We start from the raw sequence: 26,520 nt of genomic DNA on the forward strand, positions 1-26,520 counted from the left end.
GGGGTACCATAAACCACATTATTCACTTAAGCCAAAGCATAGTTCAGAGAGAACTCTTCAATTCTATGAATGCTGAGAGAGGTGAGGAAGCTGCAGAAGAGAAGTCTGGAGTTAACAGAGGTTGGTTCATGAGGTTTAAGGAAAAGAAGCCGTCTCCATAACATAAGAGCACAGGTGAAGCAACATGTGGTAATGCAGAAGCTGTGCAACTTATCCAGATCTAAGATGCTCAATGAGCGTGCCTACACTAAATGACAGATTTTCAATGTAGACAAAACAGTCTTTTATTGGAAGAAGATGGTGCCTAGCACTTTCATAGCTAGAGAGAAGTCAATGCCTAGCTTCAAAGCTTCAAACAACAGGCTGATTCTCTTGTTAGGGACAAATGCAGATGGTGACTTTAAGCTAAGCCAGTGCTCATTTACCATATTGAAAATCCTAGGGCCTCTAAGAGGTTGGAAGATGATGGCAGAGTAGGAGAACCTGAGGTTCACCTGGTCCCATGAATACAACTAGATAACAATCAAATCATCCTAAATACCCCAGAAATCAACCAAAAAACTGGCAGAGCAAACTCTATAGCTAAACGTAGGGAAGAGGCAGGAAGGAGAAGAAGGCAGGAAATAAGGAGAGAAACAGATTGTGGCCCTGTGATGGATAGGGAGCTCCCGTCATAGAGAAGGGCAAGAGACAGACTAGAGTCCGTATGGGGAAGATGAATCCCAATAGCAATTGCCTTGAAAAGCAAGGGGGGCTGAATTTTGTGAGTTCTTGCAACCAGCAGGGCTTGAAACCTGGAATTTTAAAGATTAATTGGCTTGGCTGGGAGAGACCCTGGAGGGCACTGGGGTTACTCTTAGAGAAAAGGCAGGGTAAAGAGCCTGTGAACATACAGCATGGAAACAGTGATCTGAAGAGTGCCTGGGGCACACAGTGGGGAGGTTATTTGCTCATCTCCCACCATGTCCCAGACAGGCAGTGTTCACAGAAAGAAACCTCTGGGAACAAAAGAACTGGCAGGAACCATATCCAAAACCTTCTGGATACTGGGAAAACAGTTCTAAGAGGCAAGTTTATAGCAATAAAGTCCTACCTCAACAACAACAACAAAATCTCAAATAAACAGCCTAACCTTACATCTACAGGAGCTAGAAAAAGAACAACAAAACCCAAAACCAGCAGAAGGAAGGAAATAATAAAAAATCAGAGCAGAAATAAATAATACCAAAACTTGGGTCTGTCTCTGAGGATCTAGACCTGATGCTGAAGCTGGCTCCATCTCAGGACTGTGACTGGGATCTCTAAGATTTTGACCCCATATCTTCAAGTTCCCACCTTGATCCAGACATCATCAACCCTGAACCTCTGGTAGGTATGTATGTATGTATGCATGTATGTATGTATTTGAGAGAGGCAGAGCAGGGGGAGGGACTCACCGAGAGGGAGAGGGGATTTGACTCCCCTGCTGTGCAGGGGGGGTGGGGTGGGGGCTGATCCCAGAGCCCTGAAATTATGACCTAAACCAAGGTCAGATGCTTAACCAACTGAGCCTATCAGGCCCCCCTGTTCCCCTGGTTCTTGACCCAGTGTGCACCTCCGCCCCACCCAAGCCCCAGACCTGGACCCCCCACCCCGCCCCCGATTCAGGCTCACTGCTACACCCAAGGTTCTGCCCACTAGTCCCATGGTGCTCGCTACATCTGCCAGCCCTCTCCGACCCTTCTCCTGCCCCGATTATGCTCAAGCCTTCTGTCGCTGCTCTGGACTGAGCCAGCACTGCCGCACCCACAGCAGCAAGAAGCCATACCGCTGCCCGACTTGCAAGGAGTCGTTCAGCCATGGCGCCATGCTGGCACAGCATCGAGGCATCCACACCGGCGGGAGGCCCAACCCGAGGGCCACCTGCCGCAAAACCTTCGGCTGGCACTCCACACTGCTGAAGAACGGTGACGGCCACAGCCACAAGAAGCCGCAGCGCTGCCCGGTGTGTTTCAAGGCCTTCAGCACGGCTTTCTGCTAGCACAGCATCTGCGCATGCACAGCAACCCTCAACCATGCAAGTGCCAGGTGTGCGCCAAGGGCTCAGGCAGGGCTCAGCATTGTTGAAGTACCTGCGAGTGCACACCGGCGAGCAGCTGTTCCCATGGCTGCAGTGAGGCAAGGCCTTCAGCCAGAGCTCAGCACTGCGGCAACACCAGTGCCTGAGCGCTTGCGCGCGGGCGCGCGCACGCGCGCACACACACACACACACACACACACACACACACACACACGGCAGAGCGCCCCTACCAGTCTCCCCACTGCCGCAAGGCCTTTGGCCAGAGCTCCAACTTGCTGCACCACCTGTGAATCCACACCAGCTAACGGTCCTATTCCTGCCCCCACTAGCTTCTCCCTGCTGCAGCACCTACATATGCATTCTGGAGTGTGCCCCCTACTGCTGTCAGCTCTGTGGCAAGGCTTTCTGACAAGCCTCCAGCCTCACCAAGCACAAGTGAAAAAAAAAGAGAACTACAGGCCAATATCTTTGATGAACACAGTTGCAAAAATCCTCAACAAAATACTAGCAAACCAAATCCAACAATACATTTAAAAAAATCATTCACTACAATCAAGTGGGATTTATTCCTGGGTTGCACGGGTGGTTTAATATTTGCAAATCAATCAACATGATACATGATATCAGTAAGAGAAAGGATAAAGAAACCATATGATCCTTTCAATAGATGTGGAAAAGGCATCTGACAAAGTACAGCATCCATTCATGACAAAAGCCCTCAACAGAGTAGGTTTAGAGGGAATGTACCTCAACATAATAAAGGTCATATATGAAAAACCCACAGCAAATATCATACTCAATGGGGAAAAACTGAGAGTTTCCCCCCCAAGGTCAGGAACAAGACAGGGATGTCTACTCTCACCAGTTTTATTCAACATAGTACTAGAAGACCTAGCTACAGCAATCAGACAACCAAAAGAAATATCAGGTATCAAAACTGGTAAGGAAGAAGTAAAACTTTCACTATTTGTAGATGAAATCACAGTCTAAATAGAAAATCCTAAAGACTCCACTAAAAAAACTGCTAGAACTGATAAATGAATTCAGTAAACTCACAGGATACAAAATCACTATGCAGAAATTTGTTGCACTTCTATACCCTAATAATGAAGCAGCAGAAAAAGAACTTACTAAAACAATCCCATTTACAATTGCACCAAAAATAAAAAGATACCTAAAAATAAACCTGACCAAAGAAGTGAAAGACCTATACTCTGAAAACTGTGAAACACTAATGAAAGAAATTGAAGACAACACAAAGATATGGAAAGACGTTCCATGCCCATAGACTAGAACAACAAATATTGCTAAAATGTCTATACTACCCAAAGCAATCTGTAGATTTAATGCAATCCCTAAAAAATACTAATAGCATTTTTCACAGAGCCAGAACAAAAAAAAAATCCTAAAATTATACTGAATGATCCTGAAATGATCCTGAATTTCCAAAGCAATTTTGAAAAAGAAAAGGAAAGGTGGAGGTATCACAATTCACACTTCAAGTTATATTACAAAGCTACAGTAATCAAAAAGTAGATGCTGGCACAAAAATAGACATATAGATCAACAGAAAAGAATGGAAAACCCAGAAATGAACCCACAGTTATATGGTCAATTAATCTTCGGCAAAGCAAGGAAGAATATCCAACAGGAAAAAGTCAGTCTCTTCAACACATGGTGTTGGGAAAACTGGACAGCAACATGCAAAAGACTGAAAAGGGGCCACTTTTGTAAAGCATACACAAAATAAATTCAAAATGGATTAAATATCTATACATGAGACCTGAAACCATAAAAATCCTAGAAGAAAATATAGGCAGTAATGTCTCTGACATTGGCCATAGCAACTTCTTATTAGATATGTCTCCTGAGGCAAGGGAAACAAAAACAAAAACTATTGGGACTTCATCAAAATAAAAAGCTTCTGCACAGCAAAGGCAACAATCAACAAAACTGAAAGGCAAGAGATGGAATGGGAGAAGATATTTGCAAATGACATATCTGATAAAGGGTTAGTATCCAAAATATATATAAAGAACTGATACAAACCAACACCAGAAAAAAACCAAATAATCCAATTTACAAAGGGGCAGAAGACATGAACAGACATTTTTCCAAAGAAGGCATCCAGATGGCCACAGACACATAAAAACAAACTCAGCCTCACTCAGCATCAGGGAAATACAAATCAAAACTACACTGACCTATCACCTCACACCTGTTAGAGTGACTAAACTCAACAATACAAGGAATAACAGCTGTTGGTGAGGATGTGGAGGTAAAGGAACACTCTTGCACCGTAGGTAGAAATGCAAACTGGTGCATCCACGGTAGAAGACAGTATCGAGGTTCCTCAAAAAGTTAAAAATAGAACTATCCTGTGATAGTTCTACTGGATATTTACCACAAAAATATCAAAAAATTCAAAAGGATACATACACCAATGTTTACAGAGCATTATTTACAATAACCAAATTATGGAAGCAGCATAAGTGTCCATCAGCTGATGAATGGATAAAGAACAAGTGGTATATATACACAATAGAATATGATTCAGCCATCAAAAAAAAGATCTTGCCATTTGCAATGACAAGGATGGAGCTAGAGAGTGTAATGCTAAGTGAAATAAGTCACTTAGCAGAAAAACAAATACCATATGATTTTACTTATATGTGGATTAAAGAAACAAAACGAACTGGCAAAAGTGGGAAAAAAAGAGAGAAGGAGACAAATTAAGAAACAGATTCTTAATTATACAGAACAAACTGATGGTTACTAGAGAGGAGGAGAATGGGAGGTTGGGTGAAAGGTGATGGGGATTAAGGTGTGCCTTGTTGTGATGAGCACTGGGTGATGTATCAACAATTCTGTTGTATCACTATATAATCACTAAATAAAAAATAAAATAACAAAAGCTGAATAAGTCAGAGATCTAACATACAACATGGTGTTTATAGCTAACAATACTATTGTATATTTGAAATTTGCTAAGAGAGTGGATCTGAAGTGTTCTCACCACAAAAAAAAAAAAATAAGTAACTATGTGAGGTGGAATAAAAGTTATGAAAGATATTCTGTGATGATAATTTATTTATCTATTTAATTTTAAGGCAGCTAACCCTCAAATATCAAAAGTGAGTGTCAACAGTTAACAGGAGTATCACTGTAATCATTATTTGAATCTTCCTCCCATCTGTCAAAAAAAACAAAAAAAAGCTTTTCTCAACTAAAAAACAGGGAATTATGCTTTGGAACATATCCCTGTCCCTTTGAAATTTTTAAAAACGTTCATAAACAATTAATCATTTAATTATATCCTAGTTTCTTACTTGTTATAGAAACTACGCAATCAAACTGAGAGAAGATAAAACCCAGATATTCAAAGCCAGCCACGTCCAATAGAACTTTCTAACAATAACCACATTGGTTACTAGGCATTTGAAATGTGGCTCGTGTGACAGCAGAATTGATTTTTTAATTAAATTGAACTCAATTTTAATTTTAGTAGCCACATGTGACTAGTGACTACTGATTGGACAGTGCCATTTCAGACTATTAAGAATTTCAAATAGGAGCAAGCTGACTAGACTATTTGATTTGATTTAGAAACTCTATGTACAGTATAATATCTGAACCATTATCTTACATGCATTACTAATTATATACCCATTCATTTTTGAATTCTACTAACTCATATTTTACTTACTTGGCTTTAGACAATGTGGCTTTCGTGTACCTAGACTGTTTAAGGCGATTTTTCAGTTCTTCTAGTTTTTGCACCTGCTTTACTACTTGTGCAATATTTAAAGTGACTGTTCTGTCAGGTGCTGGAAAATCTGCCTCTAAAAACGTTTGACCTTTACTTATCTAAAATGATAAAATCAGCCAGTTACTTAGGTAATACCCATTTTGCTCTTATACCTCAAAGAAATTTCATCATTTTATTTACCATATTTAAATAATTTTTATAATACTCTTATCTATAGCTATAATCAAATACTGATATTTTATAAATATAATTTTACAAGTAATTACCTAACAACAGAATTATAACTAAGTGTTGACTTTCACATGTCAAAACTCAAATCAAATCTTCTGTTTATTATCTTAATATATAAGCATTTTAAGCAAGTTCAATAACAATCGAAACAGGATCAGTTAAGGGCAACTCAAAACATTTACAAGAGAATTCTAAGGTAATTGTTTCCCCAAAATCCTTTCTAAGAATAGTCTTACCTATGATAAATATGGAAAGACAATAATTTGCTCTCAAAAGCAATACCTTCTACTACTAACTCCCAGAAATTAATATATAAAAGTCTATGAAACTGACATTCCTTGGTCTGTCTGGGAAAAACCGAGACCCATTTGGGTGTCTCAAGACTTTTAAAACAGACCAAGCTACAGAATAATGAGCCATCAGGAAAAACAGTAATATCCACAGAATAATATGATAGACCATAACTGATACTCTAGGTATTAAGTCTGTTTAAAGAACACTGAGTGGGGTGTCTGGGTGGCACAGCGGTTAAGCGTCTGCCTTCGGCTCAGGGCGTGATCCTGGCGTTATGGGATCGAGCCCCACATCAGGCTCCTTCACTATGAGCCTGCTTCTTCCTCTCCTACTCCCCCTGCTTGTGTTCCCTCTCTCACTGGCTGTCTCTACCTCTGTTGAATAAATACATAAAATCTTAAAAAAAAAAAAAAAAAAGATACGGTACTATTTAAAAAAAAAAAAAAGAACACTGAGCAAGATGAGTGCCTCCCCTCTTAAAAAAAAAAAAAAACTAAACAAAAACAGCCAATATGTACAGACATAAACAAGCAGAGTAGCAATTGAGGTAAAAAAAAATTTTTTTTGACAAAATAAGAGAGATTCACCCATGTATATTATACACTTCCAACCCTAATGATGGGAGGGAAAGCTTAAAAAAAAAAAAGAAGAAGAAGTAGTAGTAGTAGTAGTCAAGGCATAGACCTAAAACCAAGCAAAGAGAAATTCTAGCAATGGGATTTAAAAGAGACTTCATTTTAGTAATGCCTACTTGAAATGGAATTAGGATATAATAGCAGGAAGTATATACTGGGCAATGAACTAGAAGTCTGAATTTGAGGGATGCAGAACAGGTGGAAGGGAAATAGGAAATGTATGGAAACTCTATGGACAAAGGCATGATCCCAAAAGAGAGGACATAATTTGGTATATCAGATATATTGCCAAATCATAAATGGAGTCTAAAAGTGAGGTAGCCAGTTATCAATTTATTGCCTCTCATTTAAAAACCCATTCTTCATTGTCCTGCTTATAACAGTGGAACATTTCTCTCTTGACAGGTATCATGTTAACCTTTATCAATAGAGGGTCCTAGATACTACAGAAAGAAGCAGTTTTCTTCCTAAGTCTGTCATCTCTTTCTGCTTAATCCGAGGACACTGCATAGTATACCTAGTACAGCTCACCCCAAAAAGTTTCAACAGCACCACCGCATAGGTGTCTTCCTTGTAAGGTCCCTGGCATGACTCATTCCCTTGGGCAGCTTCATCCAGAACTTCTTAGCAAAATCTACCAGTGCAGAACCTCCCTCTGGGAAGCTTTCCAGCATACCACCCTTGTAGACAGCAAGAGGTACAGCACCTCCCTGGAAGATGGCTTTTCCAGACCACAGAGGATGGCTTCCCAATGTACCACCAACAAGGGCAGCTTCCCAGTAAATCCCAGTTCCCACCAGCATGGCACCCCAGCAAACTTTCTCTGCCACTCAGTGATGACAGCTGCTCCTTCTTCGCAAGGTGTGGACCTTAGCCCTGCTTTAGGGAGAGGGTAAGGATAGGGGTATTAAGATTTGTTCCTTCCTTAAGTGCTATGCTTCCATCCGATCAGTAGAGGCTGTTCTATATACCTTCTAGCCCTGTATTCTTTAGAGTTGTCTTTATCACTTTATAGGTATTCTCCTGTTATAATAATTTTTTACGTTAAACTTTCCCTATTCAGATTACTGTGTAGTTTTTATCTTTTGATCAGTCCCTAACTGATACATTGTATTTCCCATTAGGAATTCAATTTAAACATAAATCCTTTCTGGGAGAAGAGATGAATAGACAATGAGATTATAGGCTATAAGATTTCATCAAAGAGACATACTGGGCACAGGCTCCAGCAGAACAACTCTGAAGCTCATAGGCTACATGCTTAGCCTACATTTCTCTGTTATGGCTCACCATACATTATGAAGCCTTCCTCATGTATCTTATTAATGCAACATGACCACAAGCACATAAACCTCACCAGCATGTACTAACAATAAAATGTGTCAGCAATAAAAACGAGATTATTCCACAATCCTCAAAAGTTAGTGTACATAATAATCCTCTAAAAAATCCTATTAAAAAGTTGGATTTAGCTCTGAACCTGTAAAGTATGTCCCTTAGCTAAACTGTTTTTATAGAAAATCCATAGACAGCTCCAATTGTTTTGATAGCCCTAGTTGGCTCTTTCAAGGAGAATATGCCCAGATTAACCTCCTCACTAAGTGCCAATTTACCAGTTAACAATTTTTTAATAAAAAATTCAACTAGTTTCACTGTTCCTAAACTATCTGCAAGGCTTTTCTCTTCTCTTTTTTAAATTTTTTAAAAAGATTTTATTTATTTGAGAGTGAGAGAGAGGGAGAGAGCAGGAGCAAGGGGAGGAGCAGAGGGAGAGGGAGAAGGAGACTCCCTGATGAGTGCGGAGGCAGACACAGGGCTGGATCCCAGAACCCTGAGATCATGACTGAGCTGAAGACAGACACTTAACCAACTGAGCCACTCAGGTGCCCCTTCTCTCCTCTCTTTTATAAATCTTGGGTTTTGCCTTTATTCCCCAACAATAATCTAATTACTATTTCCCTCATGAGTAAATTTGCATACAAAATAGTTTTTAAAAATTGGTTATGAATGGCAAAAGAGAAATAGGCCTGTAACTGGAGGGAATGTGGCATCAAATTAGAGAGATATGAGCATAATTTAAAACCTGAAAGGAATGACACAATTAGGAAAAGTTTAATATACAATAGAGAATGATTAAACAAATTTCTTAAGATCCAAAACAAGTAAAAGAATGAGTCTTGTGTAGGAAAAGGAATAATATCTGTTTAACAAGAGGAAAGGAGGATAGAATGAGCATGTACATAAATAAATTTTTGTTTGGTAGCAGAAAATGAAGGAGTTCTAACCGGTGGATTGTATTTTCAAGCATTTTAAGTGACTGGCTGACAGTGAAATAATGGGACAGAAGGAGTGTGGGTTTGAGATGATAGTGAAATTCATTTTGGAAATGCAAAAGAATTGCCAGGCAGTATTTGGAATAATTATGTCTGAATAACTGTGTCACTTTCTTCATCAGTGTTTCACAGCTAAGCTAAAGGCCCAAGAGTAAATAAGTGCACTTATTTAAGGTTAAATTCTGTTAGACGAGTGCAATGAAAAAAAACAAGAGGTAAAGGAGAGTGGGAAGTTAAGAAATTCACTGTTAAGTACATATTCTCCAAGCTGAAAAGAAAAATGAGTAAAAAAGACTGCAGGAAGGTTAAGGAATGAATGAACTAGTGGTCTTGATAAAGTCAAAGAGTGGCCAGAAAAGTATTTAAATAATAGTATTTAAATAATAACTGATAAGACAGAAATTTGTAGTTCAAGAATAAGTTGCTTGAATTAATGATTTTTAGAGTAAAGCAATTTGCTTAATGATAAGGTCTAGAGTATGACTGGAAGTGAGGGCCAAAGGTAAAGAAAGACACTCGCTCTGGGGAGATGAGGAGTCAAGGAACTGAGAGGCTGGGATTTGGGGTGGGTCTTCACATTGACAGAACTAACTATAAAAAGAAGAAAATGAGACAAAAGCATGAATAAAGTAGAATAAAAAGAAGTTGGTAGGGGCGCCTGGGTGGCACAGCGGTTAAGCGTCTGCCTTCGGCTCAGGGTGTGATCCCGGCGTTATGGGATCGAGCCCCACATCAGGCTCCTCCGCTATGAGCCTGTTTCTTCCTCTCCCACTCCCCCTGCTTGTGTTCCCTCTCTCACTGGCTGTCTCTATCTCTGTCGAATAAATAAACAAAATCTTTAAAAAAAAAAAAAAAAAGAAGTTGGTAGATGAAAGTAAGAAGGCAGAAGGCAAGCTAGATTTTTCAAGTTGCAAAGTATGCATTTTACAAGAGGAGAGAACAGTGGACTTCACCTCAATCCTACATCTCTGGAAAGATAATGACCAATCTACCATGGTCAGAGAGCTACTAACACTCTTCCAATGTCAGCCATATCCATTCTAAAGCAAAGAGTATACAGACCATTAAAGTCAACTCTGGAGCCAAAGGTAAAATAATAAGAGGGTGCTAGGAGACAGTTACAATTTCTAGCTTTACTTTTTAATTTTATATCCCAAATAAATGAACTTATTTAATTGAAAGTGCCTGGGATTCAAGAGCATTTAATTGGACTTAACCATAAACATAACCAAAGGAGAACAAGAATCATTCTATAAATCACTGAGGTTATCCTAGAAATTATTCTGTTATATTAACAGCATAAAGTCTTTCCCAAAATAGAATTAAAAACCCTTAAGGTTAGAAACCACTAGCTTTCAAAATGGTCATAAAACATCTGAAAATCTAAAGTACAAAAAAAAAATCATTAAAATAACATTAAGTTTAAAGAAAACCAATATATAATTTTATAAGTAAGTAGATCATCATATTATACATGCTTTTTAAAATACAGGAGAAATGTTTAAGTTGATAAGTTTTCGCTTGTCACTTACTCTTTTATGTAAATTAGGAAAGAATGATAAATTTCCATTATTTAATTTTAAGAGAAAGAATGTGTCAAACTTAGAGCATTCCAGATACATATAGGAATGTAGTATGTAGTCACTGAGAAACATTTTGTTCTACCCATTTGTTCCTTCTCTACCTAAATTAAAAGATTATAAACAATGATTATTCAAAAATTTTTACTTCAAATTGATTTTCAGATGAGACAAAATATTAATTTAATTTACAATTAAGATAATGTTATACTTACCTCTTCCATCTGATTGACCTGTAGCTGAAACCACTTTAAAAAAAAAAAGAAATACTTATTGACAAGTTATTCAAATATATGGGTACACGTGAGTGCATTTGTGTGTGTGTGTGTGTGTGTGTGTGTGTGTGTGTCTTCATCTATCAAATATTAGCCCTGGACCAAACATCAGTTATCATAGGGTTCAGAATGGGGCTAATGCAACATAAAACTTGACCATAATATTTTTCAATGTATATAGTAGCAAGTTTGGGAGTTCTTTTTAGTTCCTCAAAACTTAGAAACTTCTTCATTAATACATATTTCTGTATTAAATGTTAGTAAGCTTAAACTGCAATATATTGAACATACCTTAAAAAGAGATTCCAAAATCTGGAAAATAAAGTTTTAATTAAAACATTTAAGAATAAAAATTCTTCACAGTGTATGATGTGATAAAATAAGTCTCTATATTTCTCAATCAGAAAAATGCACAAGTTACTAAAACTATAAATCTATAATCCAAAATCATATGTTTATAATTACAGATACAGTTTTTAGTATATCTTGAACAGACAACTCAATTCTATAAAAATTTCCATCATTATAGATCGATATTAGGATACCCCCAAATAATTCACATATATGATTTCATGTATTTTCTTAATATAGGTAAGGAAAAAAAATAAGATTCCTCTTGGGAAAGTTTTTTTTATACATCGAGAGTACATAACGAAAAGCATTATCATAAGAACATTATCTCTTCAATAGGACTTTCCTTTGATAACGGGACTAAAAATCAAATATAAAATATTATACTACTACTTGATATTTTTAATGGAAAATGCAAATAACTGGTTTGGGAGATTGTGACAGAAACTGAATATCCAAATCGAATAACATAATCCAAAATACCAATATTTAACACTTAGAAAATGTAATGTTAACATGATTATGTTTGCCACACAATAAAAGCCCATTTTATCACATCCATCTAAGAGTTTTTAATTACTTTGTTAAAGAAAAATATTACTACATTCAGGCAGTAAAAAAAAAAAAAAGTTACTTTACTAAAAAAATCAGGCTAGTCTAAAATTTCTCTTCTGCCACACTAACTCTAAATAAATAGTTCAAAAAGTGTGGTCCCACAATCAAAAACATCAGCACCACCTAAACAAAGATATTCATGGTCAATGTAAATTCTTAGGCCCCACCCCAATCAATTTAATCAAAAACTCTGGGAGTAGGGCCGGCAATTTGTGTTTTAACAAGCCCTCCAATTGATTCCATTGCATGCTAAAGTTTGAGAATCACTGTGCTAAGTAATAAGAAATCAGAAATCTAAGCAAAAAGGGCTGAGATCCTCAAGAAAACATACCAAAGTAAATAAATATCCAAGTCTGAAGGAAAAGGTTTTCAGCTACGTAAGGATTTAGAAACTAATGTTCACTGAGGCAAACTACATTGGAGTAAACTCATTCTTCTCACTATCAAAAGAGATTCCAAGGTTCTCAAAACCTCTTTTCCTATCTCAGAAGATGATGGGAAACCATCATATGTCAACTCATCCATTCATTAGAGTCAGAGTTCAACAACTATCTAAACCACTAAAAGCCTGGAGAACAAAGGCTTTCTCAACTACTGAGAAAAACATCAGTTCTAGTAATGTCGAATCTAGAACATTACTGATAAAAGTGGAAAATGAAAACTGACCGGAAGTGAGAAAATCAATTTTAGGCAAACACTAAATAGAAAGAGAAAATTCTACGAAAATGTGGAATAATATATATAAAGTTCCCCAGGAAAATATTAAACTTCTATTCTAATTTTAAAGATATTATCATGTAGGTGTGAAGCCAAAATAAAACTATTTTCAGAAATTCAAAGGCTCAGAAATGATTTCACCACACATTCTAACCTAGCAAACAAAAACAAAATTTATTCTTAGAAAAGTAAACACAAGAAAAAACTATAGGCAAGGTAATCAGTAAATATCCTATTCTTTTTCTTTCAACTTTTTATTTAATTAGTTGGCATATAGGTTAATATTAGTTTCAGGAGCAGAATTTAGTGATTCATCACTTACATATAATACCCAGTGCTCATCACAAGTGCCCTCCTTAATATCCATCACCGATTTAACCCATCCCCCTGCCCACCTCCCCTCCAGCAACCCTGTTTGTTCTCTACAGTTAAGAGTCTGTTTTATGGTTTACCTCTCTCTTTATTTTTCCCCTTATGTTCATCTGTTTCATTTCTTAAATTCCACATATGAGTGCAATCATATGGTATTGGTCTTTCTCTGATTCACTTATTTCACTTAGCATAATACACTCTAGCTCCATCCACATTGTTGCAAATGGCAAGATTTCATTATTTTTTATGGCTCAGTAATATCCCATTGTGTATATATACCACAATTTCTTTATCCATACACCAGTCAATGGCCCTTTGGGCTCTTTCCATAATTTGGCTATTGTTGATAACGTTGCTCTAATATAAACATCAAGGTGCATGTCTTCCCCCTTTGAATTAATATTTTTTTATTATTTGAATAAATACCTAATAGTGCAATTGTTAGATATTAGGGTAGTTCTATTTTTAATTTTTTGAGGAACTTCCATACTGTTTTCCAGAGTGGCTGCACCAGCTTGCATTCCCACCAACAGTGTGGGAGGGTTCCCCTTTCTTCACATCCTCGCCAACATCTGTTGTTTCCTGTGTTGCTAATTTTAGCCATTCTGACAAGTGTGAGGTGATATCTCATTGTAGTTTTAATTTGTATTTCCCTGATGATGAGTGATATTGAGCATCTTTTCATGTGTCTGTTAGCCATCTAGTAAATACCCTACTCTTAAAAAAATTGTGGATAATGGGACTGGCACTTAATGCTGCTGTCATAAAAACTTCCCAATGAGAAGATGGCATAATATTTTTTAAAGTGAAATAATAACCTGTAACTAAAATTCCAGATAGGCATATTGTATCACTGAAGCCAAGAGAAGTCCCGAAAGACTGGCAGCTTTTGCCTTTGTTTCATCTAGCTCAAAACTCTCTCAAGGCAAAAAACAAACAAAACGAAACAAAAACAAAAGAACAAAAAAACCCAGCTAAGCAGAGGGCTTTCCTCAACATTGAAAGGCAAATAAACAAGGCACAGCTCCCTGGAGAAAAAGACTGCAGTTGTGACAAATAATACACATGTCAGCAGCCTAGAAGAAAAAGCTGGGTAGAGAGTTACTTTGGAAAATAAGGATTTTGAAAAGATACCATATATAAGGGAGAGTCTAACAAGCCATGCACTTGCCCAGGGCAGGACTCATGCTCAGAAAATATCTGAGTGGACACTAAACTTTCATCTTTGGCTTATCTTTATCTCAGAGCAAGTAGAAAATGAAGGCTAACTCAAGATTTGTAAACAACCTGGCTAAGCTTTGTAGGAGTGCCCCAACACACAGCCAATCTTAAAGGAACAGGATTTTTTTTTTCTCCTTTTCTTTTTCTTTCTTTCTTTTTTTTTTTTTCTTTTTTTTTTTTTTTTTTTTTTGTGGCTCAAGGCATTTAAGGGAATCTTCCTCAAATCCACCAGCTGACCACAAGCAACAGGAACAGAGGCCTGAGATATAAAATATTTAATCAAGGAATACAGACTTTCAAAATAAATAGTTTAGACTTCTGGTTTCCAATCCAGCATTCAAGGAGCCTGGATTAGTCACTCTGTCTTAATAATAAAAGCTGAATGGACTGAAAATCAACGACTCTTCTTACATATACACAGAATTGAGGTCACTGAGCAAATCACAGCACCAAAAATTAAAGAAACAAACAGGTGATATTGAGAATCAGAAATTATCAGAGCAGAAATCCATGAGAACAAACCTCCACAGGAACTAGCAGTGGGATAAGAAAATCCAAACTGTAAATGAGTTGCTGAAAGCCCAGTATGGACAAGTTCAAGAGTTAAAAACTTTAATGGGGGCAAGTTTTGAGGAGTTTCTTTAAAAACTAAGCATACTCTTACCATATTACCTAGAAATCATTCTTCTTGGTGTTTAACCAAATGAATTGAAAACTTATATCCATACAAAAACCTGCACACAATGTTTATAGCAGCTTTATTCATAATTACCAAAACTTGGAAGCAAACAAGGTGTCATTCAGTAAGTGAATGGATAAACAAACTGTGGTACAACTATATAATAAATTATTATTCTGCACAAAAAAAAAAAAAAAGAGCTGTCAATCCATGAAAAGACATGTAGGAATCTTAAATGCATATTACTAAGTGAAAGAAGCCAATCCAAAAAAGGCTATACACTGATTCCAACTATATGACATTCTAGAAAAGGAAAACTAAAGACGTAAAAAGATCTGTGGCTATCAGGGGTTGGATAGGGAAAGGAAGATGAATATGTGGAAGACATAGAATTTTTAGGGCAGTGAAACCATTCTGTATGATACTATAATTGTGCATACATATCATTTTACATTAGTTAATACCCATAGAATGTACAACACCAAGAGAAAGCCTTATGTAAACTATGGACTTCGGGTGATAATAATGTGTCCGTATAGTTTCATAGATCATACAAAGATACCACTCTGGTGCATGATGTTGATAATAGGGAAGGTCCATGCATGCATAGGAATAGAGGATATATGGAAACTCTCTGTACTATATGCAATTCTGCTGAGAACACAAAATTGCTCTAAAAATAAAGTCTATTTAAAAAATAATAGTTTAGAAAAGTTGATAAATAAAAATAAAAAAATTTAAGGAGAGGGGAAAATCTGACATCCAGAGTTACCACATAAAATATTCAAAATACCTTGTTTTCAACAAAAAATTACAAAACAAGCATTCAATGATATAAGAAATTGTGACTTATTTGAAGGAAAAAATAAATAAACAGATACTGTCCCTAAAGAAGTTCATATGCTAGACTTAGTAGACAAAACTTTTAAATCTACTGTCTTAAATACACTCAATGAGCTAAAGGAAATCATGCACGAAGAATTAAAGGAAACAAAAAACAGTATTCTAACAAATTTAAATAAAGATATAGAAATTACAGAAAGAAACCAAATTCTAGAAATGAAAACTTAAATTTGGGAACAATAACTGAAATGAAAATTTTACTAGAGGGTTTTGACAGCAGATTTGAGCAGGCAAAAGAATCTGTCAATTTAAAGTCAGACCAATTGAAATTATCCAGTCTGAGAAGAAGAAAGAAAAATGAATGAAAAAGAAAAGAACAGAGCCTAATAGAATTATGGGATATCATCAAGTATATCAACATAGACATTATAAGACTCCAAGGAAAATAGAGAGAATAGGGACCAAAAAGGATATTTAAGGAAATAATGACAGAATACTTCCCAAATTTGAGAAAAGGTAAGGATTTGTATGTCAAAATCCTAGTAGAATAAATGAAAAAGATCCATATGAAGACACATTATAATAAAACTGTTGAAAGTCAAACACAAATATAGAATCCTGAAAGCAGCAAAAGAGAAGTAATAGGTACAAGAGAGCTTCAATAAGATTAACAGCTGATTTCTCCTCAGAGACTATGGACACCAGAAGGTAGTGTGATGGCATATTTTAAATGCAATTAACAAAAAAATACCGTATGCCAAGTATTACATATCTGGCAAAATTATTCTTCAAAAATGAAGGATAACTTAAGAAAAAAACACCATAATTAAATATAAGAAATTTATGAATAAAAATATGTAAATATGACAGCATATACATAAACTGCAGGGGGAATAAAAGGAACAAAAAGAAGTTTTTTTAGAATGTGTTTGAACTTAAATGACCAGCAACTTAATAGAGACTGCTATATGCTTAAGATGTCACATATGAGCTTCATGGTAACCACAAACCCAAAATCTATAAAAGATACAAAAAAATAAAGAGAAAGAAGCCAAATATAACACTACCGAAACTCATTAGTCACAAAGGAGAGCAAGAGGAGAAAGAAGCAGAGAAGAACTACAAAAACAACCATAATGTAATTAACAAAATGGCAATAAGTACATACTATCAGTAATTACTTTAATGTAAATGACCTAAATTCTTCAATCAAAAGACATGGGGTGACATGTGGATAAAAAAAATATAAGAACCATCTACATGTTGTCTATAAGAGACTCACTTCAGACCCAAAGACACATACAGACTGAAAGTGAAGGAATGGAAAAATACTGACCCTTACAAATGGAAGCAAAAAAAAGCCAGGTAACAATACCTGTATCAGACATGGTACTTTTAAACAACAACTTTATTTTTTTTTTTTTTTAAGATTTTATTTATTTATGTGACAGAGAGACAGCCAGTGAGAGAGGGAACACAGCAGGGGGAGTGGAAGAGGAAGAAGCAGGCTCACAGCGGAGGAGCCTGATGTGGGACTCGATCCCGGCACGCCGGGATCACACCCTGAGCCGAAGGCAGACGCTTTAACGACTGCGCTACCCAGGCGCCCCTAAACAACAACTTTAAAAAGACAAAGAAAGGTATTACATAATAATAAAATAAAGAGATCAATCCAACAAGAGGATATAACAATTGTAAACATCTATGCATCCAATATTAGAGCAACTAAATATATTTAAAGCAAATATAAACAGACATAAAGGGAGAAATTTTAATACAATAATAGTAGCAGACTTTAACACCTCACTTATATCAATAGATAGATCATTCAGGCAGAAAATCAATAAGGAAATAAGAGTGTCTGAATGACCTATTAGACCAGATGGACATAACACATATATATAGAACAATCCATCCAAAATAACAGAATATACATTCTTCTCAAGTGTACATGGAACATTCCCCAGAATAGATATGTTAGGCACAAAACAAGTCTCAATACTTAAAAACTGAAATCATACAATGCATCTTTTTCAACCACAATGGTATGAAACTAAAAATCAGGAGAAAAAAATGAAAAGAACACAAATACATAGAGGCTAAACAACATGCTACTAAACAACTAATGGCTCGATGAAGAAATCAAAGAAAAAACTGAAAAATATATGGAGACAAATGAAAACACAACCGTCTAAAATCTTTGGGATACAGCAAAAGCAGTATTAGGAGGGAGATACATAGCAACACAGGCCTACCTCAAAAAACAAGAAAACGTTCAAATAAACAACCTAACCTTACACCTAAATGAACCAGAAAAAGAACAAACAAAGCCCAAGGTGACCAGAAGGAAGAAAAACTAATAAAGATCAGAACACAAATAACAAGACTTTTAAAAAAGAAAAAGATCAATGAATAAAACCAAGAGCTGGTTCTTTAAAAAGATAAACAAAATTGATAACCCTTAGCCAGACTCCTCAAGAAAAAAACTCAAATAAATAAAATCAGAAACAAAAGAGAAGAATCAACTTACACCACAGAAATACAACAGAAAATAAGAGAATACTATGAAAAATTATATGTCAGCAAACTGGGAAACTTAGAAGAAATGAATAAAATTCTAGAAAAATGCAATCTTCCAAAATTGAATCAGGACAAGACAGAAAAGTCTGAAGACCAATTACTAGTAATGAAATTAAATTGGTAGTCAAAAAACTGCCAAAAAATAAACGTCCAGGACCAGATAGATTCATAGATGAATTCTGACAACCATTTAAAGAATTCTCAAACTATTCCAAAAAATCAGAAGAAAAAAGAAAAGTTTCCAAATTCATTCTACAAGGCCAGCATTACCCTAACACCAAAATCAGACCAAAAAAAGAAAACTATAGGCCAATATCATTGATGCACATAGATGTAAAAATCCTCAACAAAATACAGGTAAACCACATTCAGACAATACATTAAAAGGATCATTCACCACGATCAACAGGGATTTATTCTGGGGCACCTGGGTGGCTCAGTTGGTTAAGTGTCTGACTTCAGCTCAGGTCATGATCTCAGGGTCCTGGGATCAAGCCCAGTGTCAGGCTCCTTGCTCAGCGGGGAGTCTGCTTGTCCCTCTCCTTCTGTCCCTCCCCCACTCATGCTTGCCCTGTCTCTCAAATAAATAAAGTCTTATAAAAAAAAAAAAGAGGGACTTATTCTGGGGGTGCAAGGATGGTTTAATATTCACAAATCAATGTGATACATCACATCAACAAAAAGGATTAAAAACCATATGATCATCTCAATAAATGCAGAAGCAGCATTTGATAAAATTCAACAGTCATTGTGATAAAAATTCTCAAGAAAGTGGGTTTAGCAGAAACATACATCAACATAACAAAGGCCATATTAAAAAAAAAAAAAAACAGCTAACATCACACCCAATGCGGGAAAGAAATAGAGCTTTTCCCTTAAGGTCAGAAATAAGACAGGATATCTACTCTCACCACTATTATTCAACATAGTACTGGAAGTCCTAGCTACAGCAATCAGGCAAGAAAAATAAATAAAAAGCATCTATATTGGTAAGGAAGAAGTTAAGCTGTTGTTATTTGCAAATGGCATATCACTATACATAGAAAACCCTAAACTATTAGAACTATTAGAAATAATAAAGGAATTCCGTAACATTACAGAATATAAAATTAATATTCAGAAATCTGTTGCATTTCTATACACTAATAAGAAAGTAGCAGAAAGAGAAATTAAGAGAACAATTCTATTTACAATTACACCAAAAAAAAAAAAATTAAATACCAAGGAATAGATATAACAAAGGTAGTGAAAGACCTATACTCTGAAAATCATAAAACACTGATGAAAAAAATGGAAGATGACACAAATGGAAAGATAGTTCATGCTCATGGATTGAAAGAATTAATACTGTTAAAATGTCCATACTACCCAAGGCAATCTACAGTTTTAATGTAATCCCTATCAAAATAGCAAAGGCATTTTCACAGAACTAGAATAAACAATCCTAAAATTTGTATGGAACCACAAAAGACCCCAAATAGCCAAAGCAATCTTGAAAAGAAAAACAAAGCTGGAGGTAGCAGAATTCTAGGTTTCAAAATATACCACAAAGCTATAGTAATGAAAACGGTATGGTACTGGCACAAAAACAGATTTATAGATCAATAGAACAAAATAGAAAATCCAGAAATAAACCCATGCTTGTGTAGTCAATTAATCTACAACAAAGAAGGCAAAAATATACAATGGGGAAAAGACACTTTCTTCAATAAATGGTGCTAGGAAAACTGGACAGCTATACGCAAAAGGATGAAACTGGACCACTTTCTATACCATACACAAAAATAAACTAAAAATAGATTAAATACCTAAATGTGAGACCTGAAACCATAAAAATCCTAGAAGAGAACAGAGACACAATTCTTTTTTTGACACTGACCATAGCAACGTTTTTCTAGGTAAGTCTCCTGAGGAAAAATAAACAAAAGCCAAGTAAACTATTGGGATTACATCATAATAAAAAGCTTTTGCATAGCAAATGAACCATCAACAAAACAAAAAAGCAATCTACTGAATGAGAGAAGATATTTGCAAATGATGTACCTCATAAGGGGTTAATATCCAAAATATAGGGGCGGGGGGGAGATGGCAGAGGAGTAGGAGACCCTTTTTCAACCAGGCCTCTGAATCAAGATGGATATCTACCAGACAATTCTGAACACCCATGAAATCACCCTGAGATGTAAGAAGATACATCTGGATCTCTACAAACAGAACATCTCCAGCAGTTGGTCTCAAGGTATGACATGGGGAGCTGAGTTTGCGGGCAGATATCGGAAGATAAACAGAAGGAGGAGGGAGCATCTGTAAACTTGCTCCAGGAAGACAAAAGCTTCCCGCACTAGGGACAGGCACAAACTCACAGACCAGTAGAGGCAGGGAAAGATCTTTAGGACGTCACACCAACTGAAACTTGGAGCTCAGGAGCATGCGTGCAAACCAAGGGCAGCTGGCTGTTTTGGAAGCACAAAGAGCAGAGATGTGCCCAGCACTGGGAGTGAGGACTGGGAGAGCAGCTGTGGGGTGCACAAACCAGCCTGCTGTTGGTTTTTAGCAGCACAGACAGAAACAGAGTCAGTGTGGCCAGGATAGCTCAGTGAAAAGCAGACTGCAATCTCTCTGTTCTGAGACAGAGGTTTGGGATACAGTCACTTCTGCTCTGACTCTCAGAAGAGACACAGAAAGCCACAGGGAAAGATGCCAGAGAAAAAAGCCCCAAATAACCCATTCTCATTGAGCCCATCCCCCCACTCAGGGGGCAGGGCAACTCTGCCCAACAGGGTTGCCTGAGTATCAGCATGGCAGGTCCCTCCCCCAGAAGGCATGCTGGAAGAACAAGAAGACCACAAACCTAAGGTCCCTATAAAACAGGTACATCTTGCCTGTGTCCTGGTCAATAATTTGAACTCTGTATATTCCCGCAACCACACCTCATGAGAATGACAAAGACGAGGAACCCCCAACAAAGGAAAGAAACAGAGGCTCTGGCTTCTGCCACAGAACTAATGGATAAGGATATAACCAAGATGTCAGAAATGAATTTCAGAGTAACAATTATCAAGATGATGTATATGCTTCAGAAAAATATTAACAAAAATATAGAATCTGTAAGAGCTGAAATGAGAACTAATCTGGCAGAATTAAAAAGGCTATGAATGAAATGCAGTCTAAACTGGATGTTCTGACTGCCAGGATAAATGAGGCAGAAGAACGAATTAGTGAGTTAGAGGATAAGGTGATAGAAAAGAAGGAAAAAGAGGTAGCATGGGAAAAACTAATCCAATTTCAAGAAACTAAGCTGAGGGAGATTACTGACTCAACAAAATGTTCCAATATCAGAATCATCGGGATCCCCAAGGGGGTGGAGAAAGAGAGAGGTCTAGGAGATATATTTGAGCAAATTGTAGCTGAGAACTTCCTTAATCTGGAGAAAGAAACAAGCATTCATGTCCAAGAGGCAGAGAGGACCACTCCCGAGATCGAGAACAGACCAACACCATGACATATAATAGTACAATTTGCAAATCTTAGATCCAAGGAAACAATCTTGAAAGCAGCGAGGGGGAAGAGATTTCTTATGTACAGAGGGAGGAACATAAGAATAATGTCAGACCTGTCCACAGAGACCTGGCAAGCCAGAAATGGCTGGCAAGACATATTCAGAGTACTAAATGAGAAGAACATGCAGCCAAGGACACTGTATCCAGCAAGGCTGTCATTCGGAATGGATGGAGAGACAAAGAGCTTCTGAGACTGGCAGAAACTAAAAGAATATGTGACCACCAAGCCGGCCTGCAAGAAATATTAAGGGATGGAGGAGTTCTATAAAAGAAGAAAGACCCCAAGAGTGATACAGAACAGAAATTTACAGGGACAATCTATAGGAACAAGGACTTACAGGCAACATGATGACATTAAAATCATATCTCTCAATAATCACTCTCAGTGTGAATGGCCTAAGCGCTCCCATAAAATGCCACAGGGTTGCAGAATGGATAAAAAGACATGACCCATCCATATGCTGTCTACAAGAAACACACTTTGAACCTAAAGATATAACCAGACTGAAATGGAAGAGATGGAGAACCATTTTTCATGCCAACAGACCTCAAAAGAAAGCTGGGGTAGCAATTCTCACATCAGACATTAGATTTTAAGCTAAAGACTGTAGTTAGAGATACAGAAGGACACGATATTATTCTTAAAGGGCATATCCAACAAGAGGATCTAACAATTATAAATATCTATGCCCCCAACAGGGGAGCAGCCAACTACATAAGCCAACTGTTAACCAAAATAAAGAGACATATAGATAATAATATATTAATAGTGGGGGACCTCAACACTCTGCTCTCAGGAACAGAAAGATCATCTAAGCAGAAAATCAATAAAGAAACAAGAGTTTTGAATGACACACTGGGCCAGATGGAGTCATAAATATATATGAACATTCCACCCTAAAATAACACAATACTCATTCTTTTCAAACGCACATAGAACTTTCTCCAGAATAGACCATATACTGGGTCACAAAACAGGTCTCAACCGATACCAAAAGACTGAGATTATTCCCTGCATATTCTCAGACCACAATGCTTTGAAACTGGAACTCATTCACTTGGAAGAAAGTCAAACACTTGGAAGCTAAGGACCATCTTCTTAAAAATGTTTGGGTCAACCAGGAAATTAGAGAAGAACTTAAGCAATTTATGGAATCCAATCAGAATGAAAACACATTGGTCCAAAACCTATGGGATACTGCAAAGGCAGTCCTAAGGGGGAAATACATAGCCATCGAGGCTCACTCAAAACAATAGAAAACACTAAAATGCAGACTCTATACTCACACCTTAAACAACTGGAGATGGAACAGAAGAACAGGCCTAAGCCATGTGCAAAAAGAGAACTGACAAAGATTAGATCAGAGATCAATGAATTAGAAGCTAGAAATACAGTAGAGCAGATCAACGAAACTAGAAGCTGGTTCTTTGAAAGAATTAATAAGATCGATAAACCACTGGCCAGACTTATCCAAAAGAAAAGAAAAAGGACCCAAATTAATAAAATTATGAATGAAAGGGGAGAGATCATGACTAACACCAAGGAAATAGAAACAATCATTAGAAACCATTATCAACAACTATGTCAATAAATTAAGCAACCTGGAAGAAATGGATCCCTTCCTGGAAACCTAAAAACTACCAAGACTGAAACAGGAAGAGACTGACATCCTAAATAGGCCAATATCCAGGAACAACATTGAAGCAGAGATTGAAAACCTCCCAAAAAACAAGACTCCAGGGCCTGATGGATTCCCTGGGGAATTCTATCAAACATTCAAAGAAGAAATAATACCTATTCTCCTGAAGCTGTTTCAAAAAATAGAAACAGAAGGAAAATTTCCAAACTCATTCTATGAGGTCAGCATTACTTTGATCCCCAAACCAGGCAACGACCCCATCAGAAAGGAGAATTACAGACCGATACCCCTGATGAATATGGACGCCAAAATTCTCACAAGATCCTAGCTAATAGGATCCAACAGTACATGAAAAGGATTATCCATCACAACCAGGTGGGATTCATCTCTGAGATGCAAGGGTGGTTCAACATTTGCAAATCAATCAGTGTGACAGAACACATTAATAAGAGGAGACAAGAATCATATGGTCCTCTCAACTGATGCAGAAAAAGCATTTGACAAAATACAGCATCCTCCCCTGATTAAAACCCTTCAGAGTGTAGGGATAGAGGGTATATTCCTCAATTTCATACAAACCATCTATGAAAAGCCCACAGCAAATATCATTCTCAATGGGGAAAAGCTGAGAGCCTTTCTCCCTTAAGATCAGGAGCATGACAAAGGATGCCCACTCTCAGCACTATTGTTCAACACAGTACTAGAAGTCCTAGCAACAGCAATCAGACAATGAAAAGAAATAAAAGGTATTCAAATCGACAAAGAAGAAGTCAAACTCTCTCTCTTTGCAGATGACATGATACTTTATGTGGAAAACCAAAAGACTTCACCCCCAAATTACTAGAACTCTTACAGCAATTCAGTAATGTGGCAGGATACAAAATCAATGCACAGAAATCAGTGGCATTTCTATATACTAACAATGAGACTGAATAAAGAGAAATTAGGGAATTGATTCCATTTATAATAGCACCCAAAACCATAAGATACCTTGGAATAACCTAACCAAAGAGGCAAAGGATCTATATTCTAGAAACTACAGAACACTGATGAAAGACATTGAAGATGACACAAAAAGATAGAAGAACATTCCATGTTCATGGATCAGAAGAATAAACATAGTTAAAATGTCTATGCTACCCAAAGCAATCCATACTTTCAACGCCATCCTGATCAAAATACCAATTCCATTTTTCAAAGTGCTGGAACAAACAATCCTAAAATTTGTGTGGAACCAGAAAAGACTCCGAATCACCAAGGAAATGTTGAAAAAGAAAAACAAAGCTGGGGGCATTACGTTGCCTGATTTCAAGCTGTACTACAAAGCTAAGACAGCATGCTACTGGTACAAAAACAGACACATAGATCAATGGAACAGAATACAGCACCCAGATATGGACCTCAACTCTATGGTCAACTAATCCTTGACAAAGCAGAAAAAACATCCAATAGAAAAAACACAGTCTCTTCAATAAATGGTGCTGGGAAAACTGGACAGCTATATACAGAAGAATGAAACTTGACAATTCTCTCACACCACATTCAAAGATAAACTCTAAATGGATGAAAGACCTCTATGTGAGACAGGAATCCGTCAAGAAATCATAGAGGAGAACATAGGCAGTAACATCTTCAACACTGGCCACAGCAACCTCTTTCATGACACATCTCCAAAGGCAAGGGAAACAAAAGCAAAAATGAACTTTTGGGACTTCATCAAGAGAAAAAGCTTCTACACAGCAAAGGAAACAGTCAATAAAACAAAGAGGCAACCCACGGAATGAGAGAAGATACTTGCAAATGCCAGTTCAGATAAAGGGCTGGTATCCAAGATCTATAAAGAACTTATCAAACTCAGCACCCAAGAAACAAATAATCAAATCAAAAAATGGGCAGAAGATATGAACAGACACTTTTCCAATGAAGACATATGAATGGCTAACAGACACATGAAAAAATGTTCACCATCATTAGCCATCAGGGAAATTCAAGTCAAAACCACATTGAGATACCACCTTATGCCAGTTAGAATGTCCCTTTTTTGTATATTTTTAAATTATTAGTAGTTACCTTAGCATGACAATGAATATCATAAACTTTTAATAGTATAGTTTGAATTGATGCTAACTTAATTTCAAAATTACACATCTCTGTTCCTATACAGCTTCATCCTCCCTTTTTATTGTCATAAAGTAGACCGTTCCACATTGTGTGCTCATTAACATAGATTTATAATTACTTATGTTTTATGCTTTATGCTGTCTTTTATATTGTATGGAAAAAAGGATTCAAAAACCAAAAATATATTATTTTTTGTATTTTTTATTTAGCTACATGGTTACTTCCTTTTTTTACTTTTTTATTTGAATATATTTGACACACAATGTTACATTAGAATCAAGTATACAAGACAGTGAAGGGATTCAACAACTCTGTAAATTACGCTATGTAAGTGTAGCTACTATCACCATGCAATGCTATGACAATACAATTGGTTATATTCCCTACACTGTAACTTTTATTCCCATGATTTATTCATTCAATAGCTGGAAGCCTGTATCTCCTACTCCCCTTCACCCATTTTGCCCATCCTCTACCTCCTGCTCTCTGGCAATCATCAGTCTCTTCTCTGTATTTACAGATCTGATTCTGCCTTTTGCTTGTTTATTCATTTGGTTTTTTTAGTTTCCACATATAAGTGAAATCATATGGTATTTGCCTTTCTCTGTCTGACTTACTTAACATAATGTCTTCTAGGTCTATCCA

The 26,520-nt window shown here is 36.7% G+C and overlaps 1 protein-coding gene across 1 annotated transcript in view; it reads right to left on the reverse strand.

Moving 5' to 3' along the window:
• Positions 1-26,520, reverse strand: part of CCDC7 (coiled-coil domain containing 7) — a 337,092-nt gene that overhangs the window by 292,694 nt on the left and 17,878 nt on the right. The window contains exons 4-6 of the mRNA XM_087857885.1: positions 11,468-11,488; positions 11,117-11,149; positions 5,766-5,926 (exon numbers count right to left, since the gene is read on the reverse strand). Of these exons, the coding sequence (XP_087714011.1) occupies positions 5,766-5,926; positions 11,117-11,149; positions 11,468-11,488 (215 nt within the window). The remainder of the gene's footprint in view (positions 1-5,765; positions 5,927-11,116; positions 11,150-11,467; positions 11,489-26,520) is intronic.

The sequence above is a fragment of the Ursus americanus genome, chromosome 31 (assembly GCF_024610735.1).
Source record: "Ursus americanus isolate L20-20 chromosome 31, mUrsAme1.1.p, whole genome shotgun sequence".
NCBI classification, from domain to species: domain Eukaryota; kingdom Metazoa; phylum Chordata; class Mammalia; order Carnivora; family Ursidae; genus Ursus; species Ursus americanus.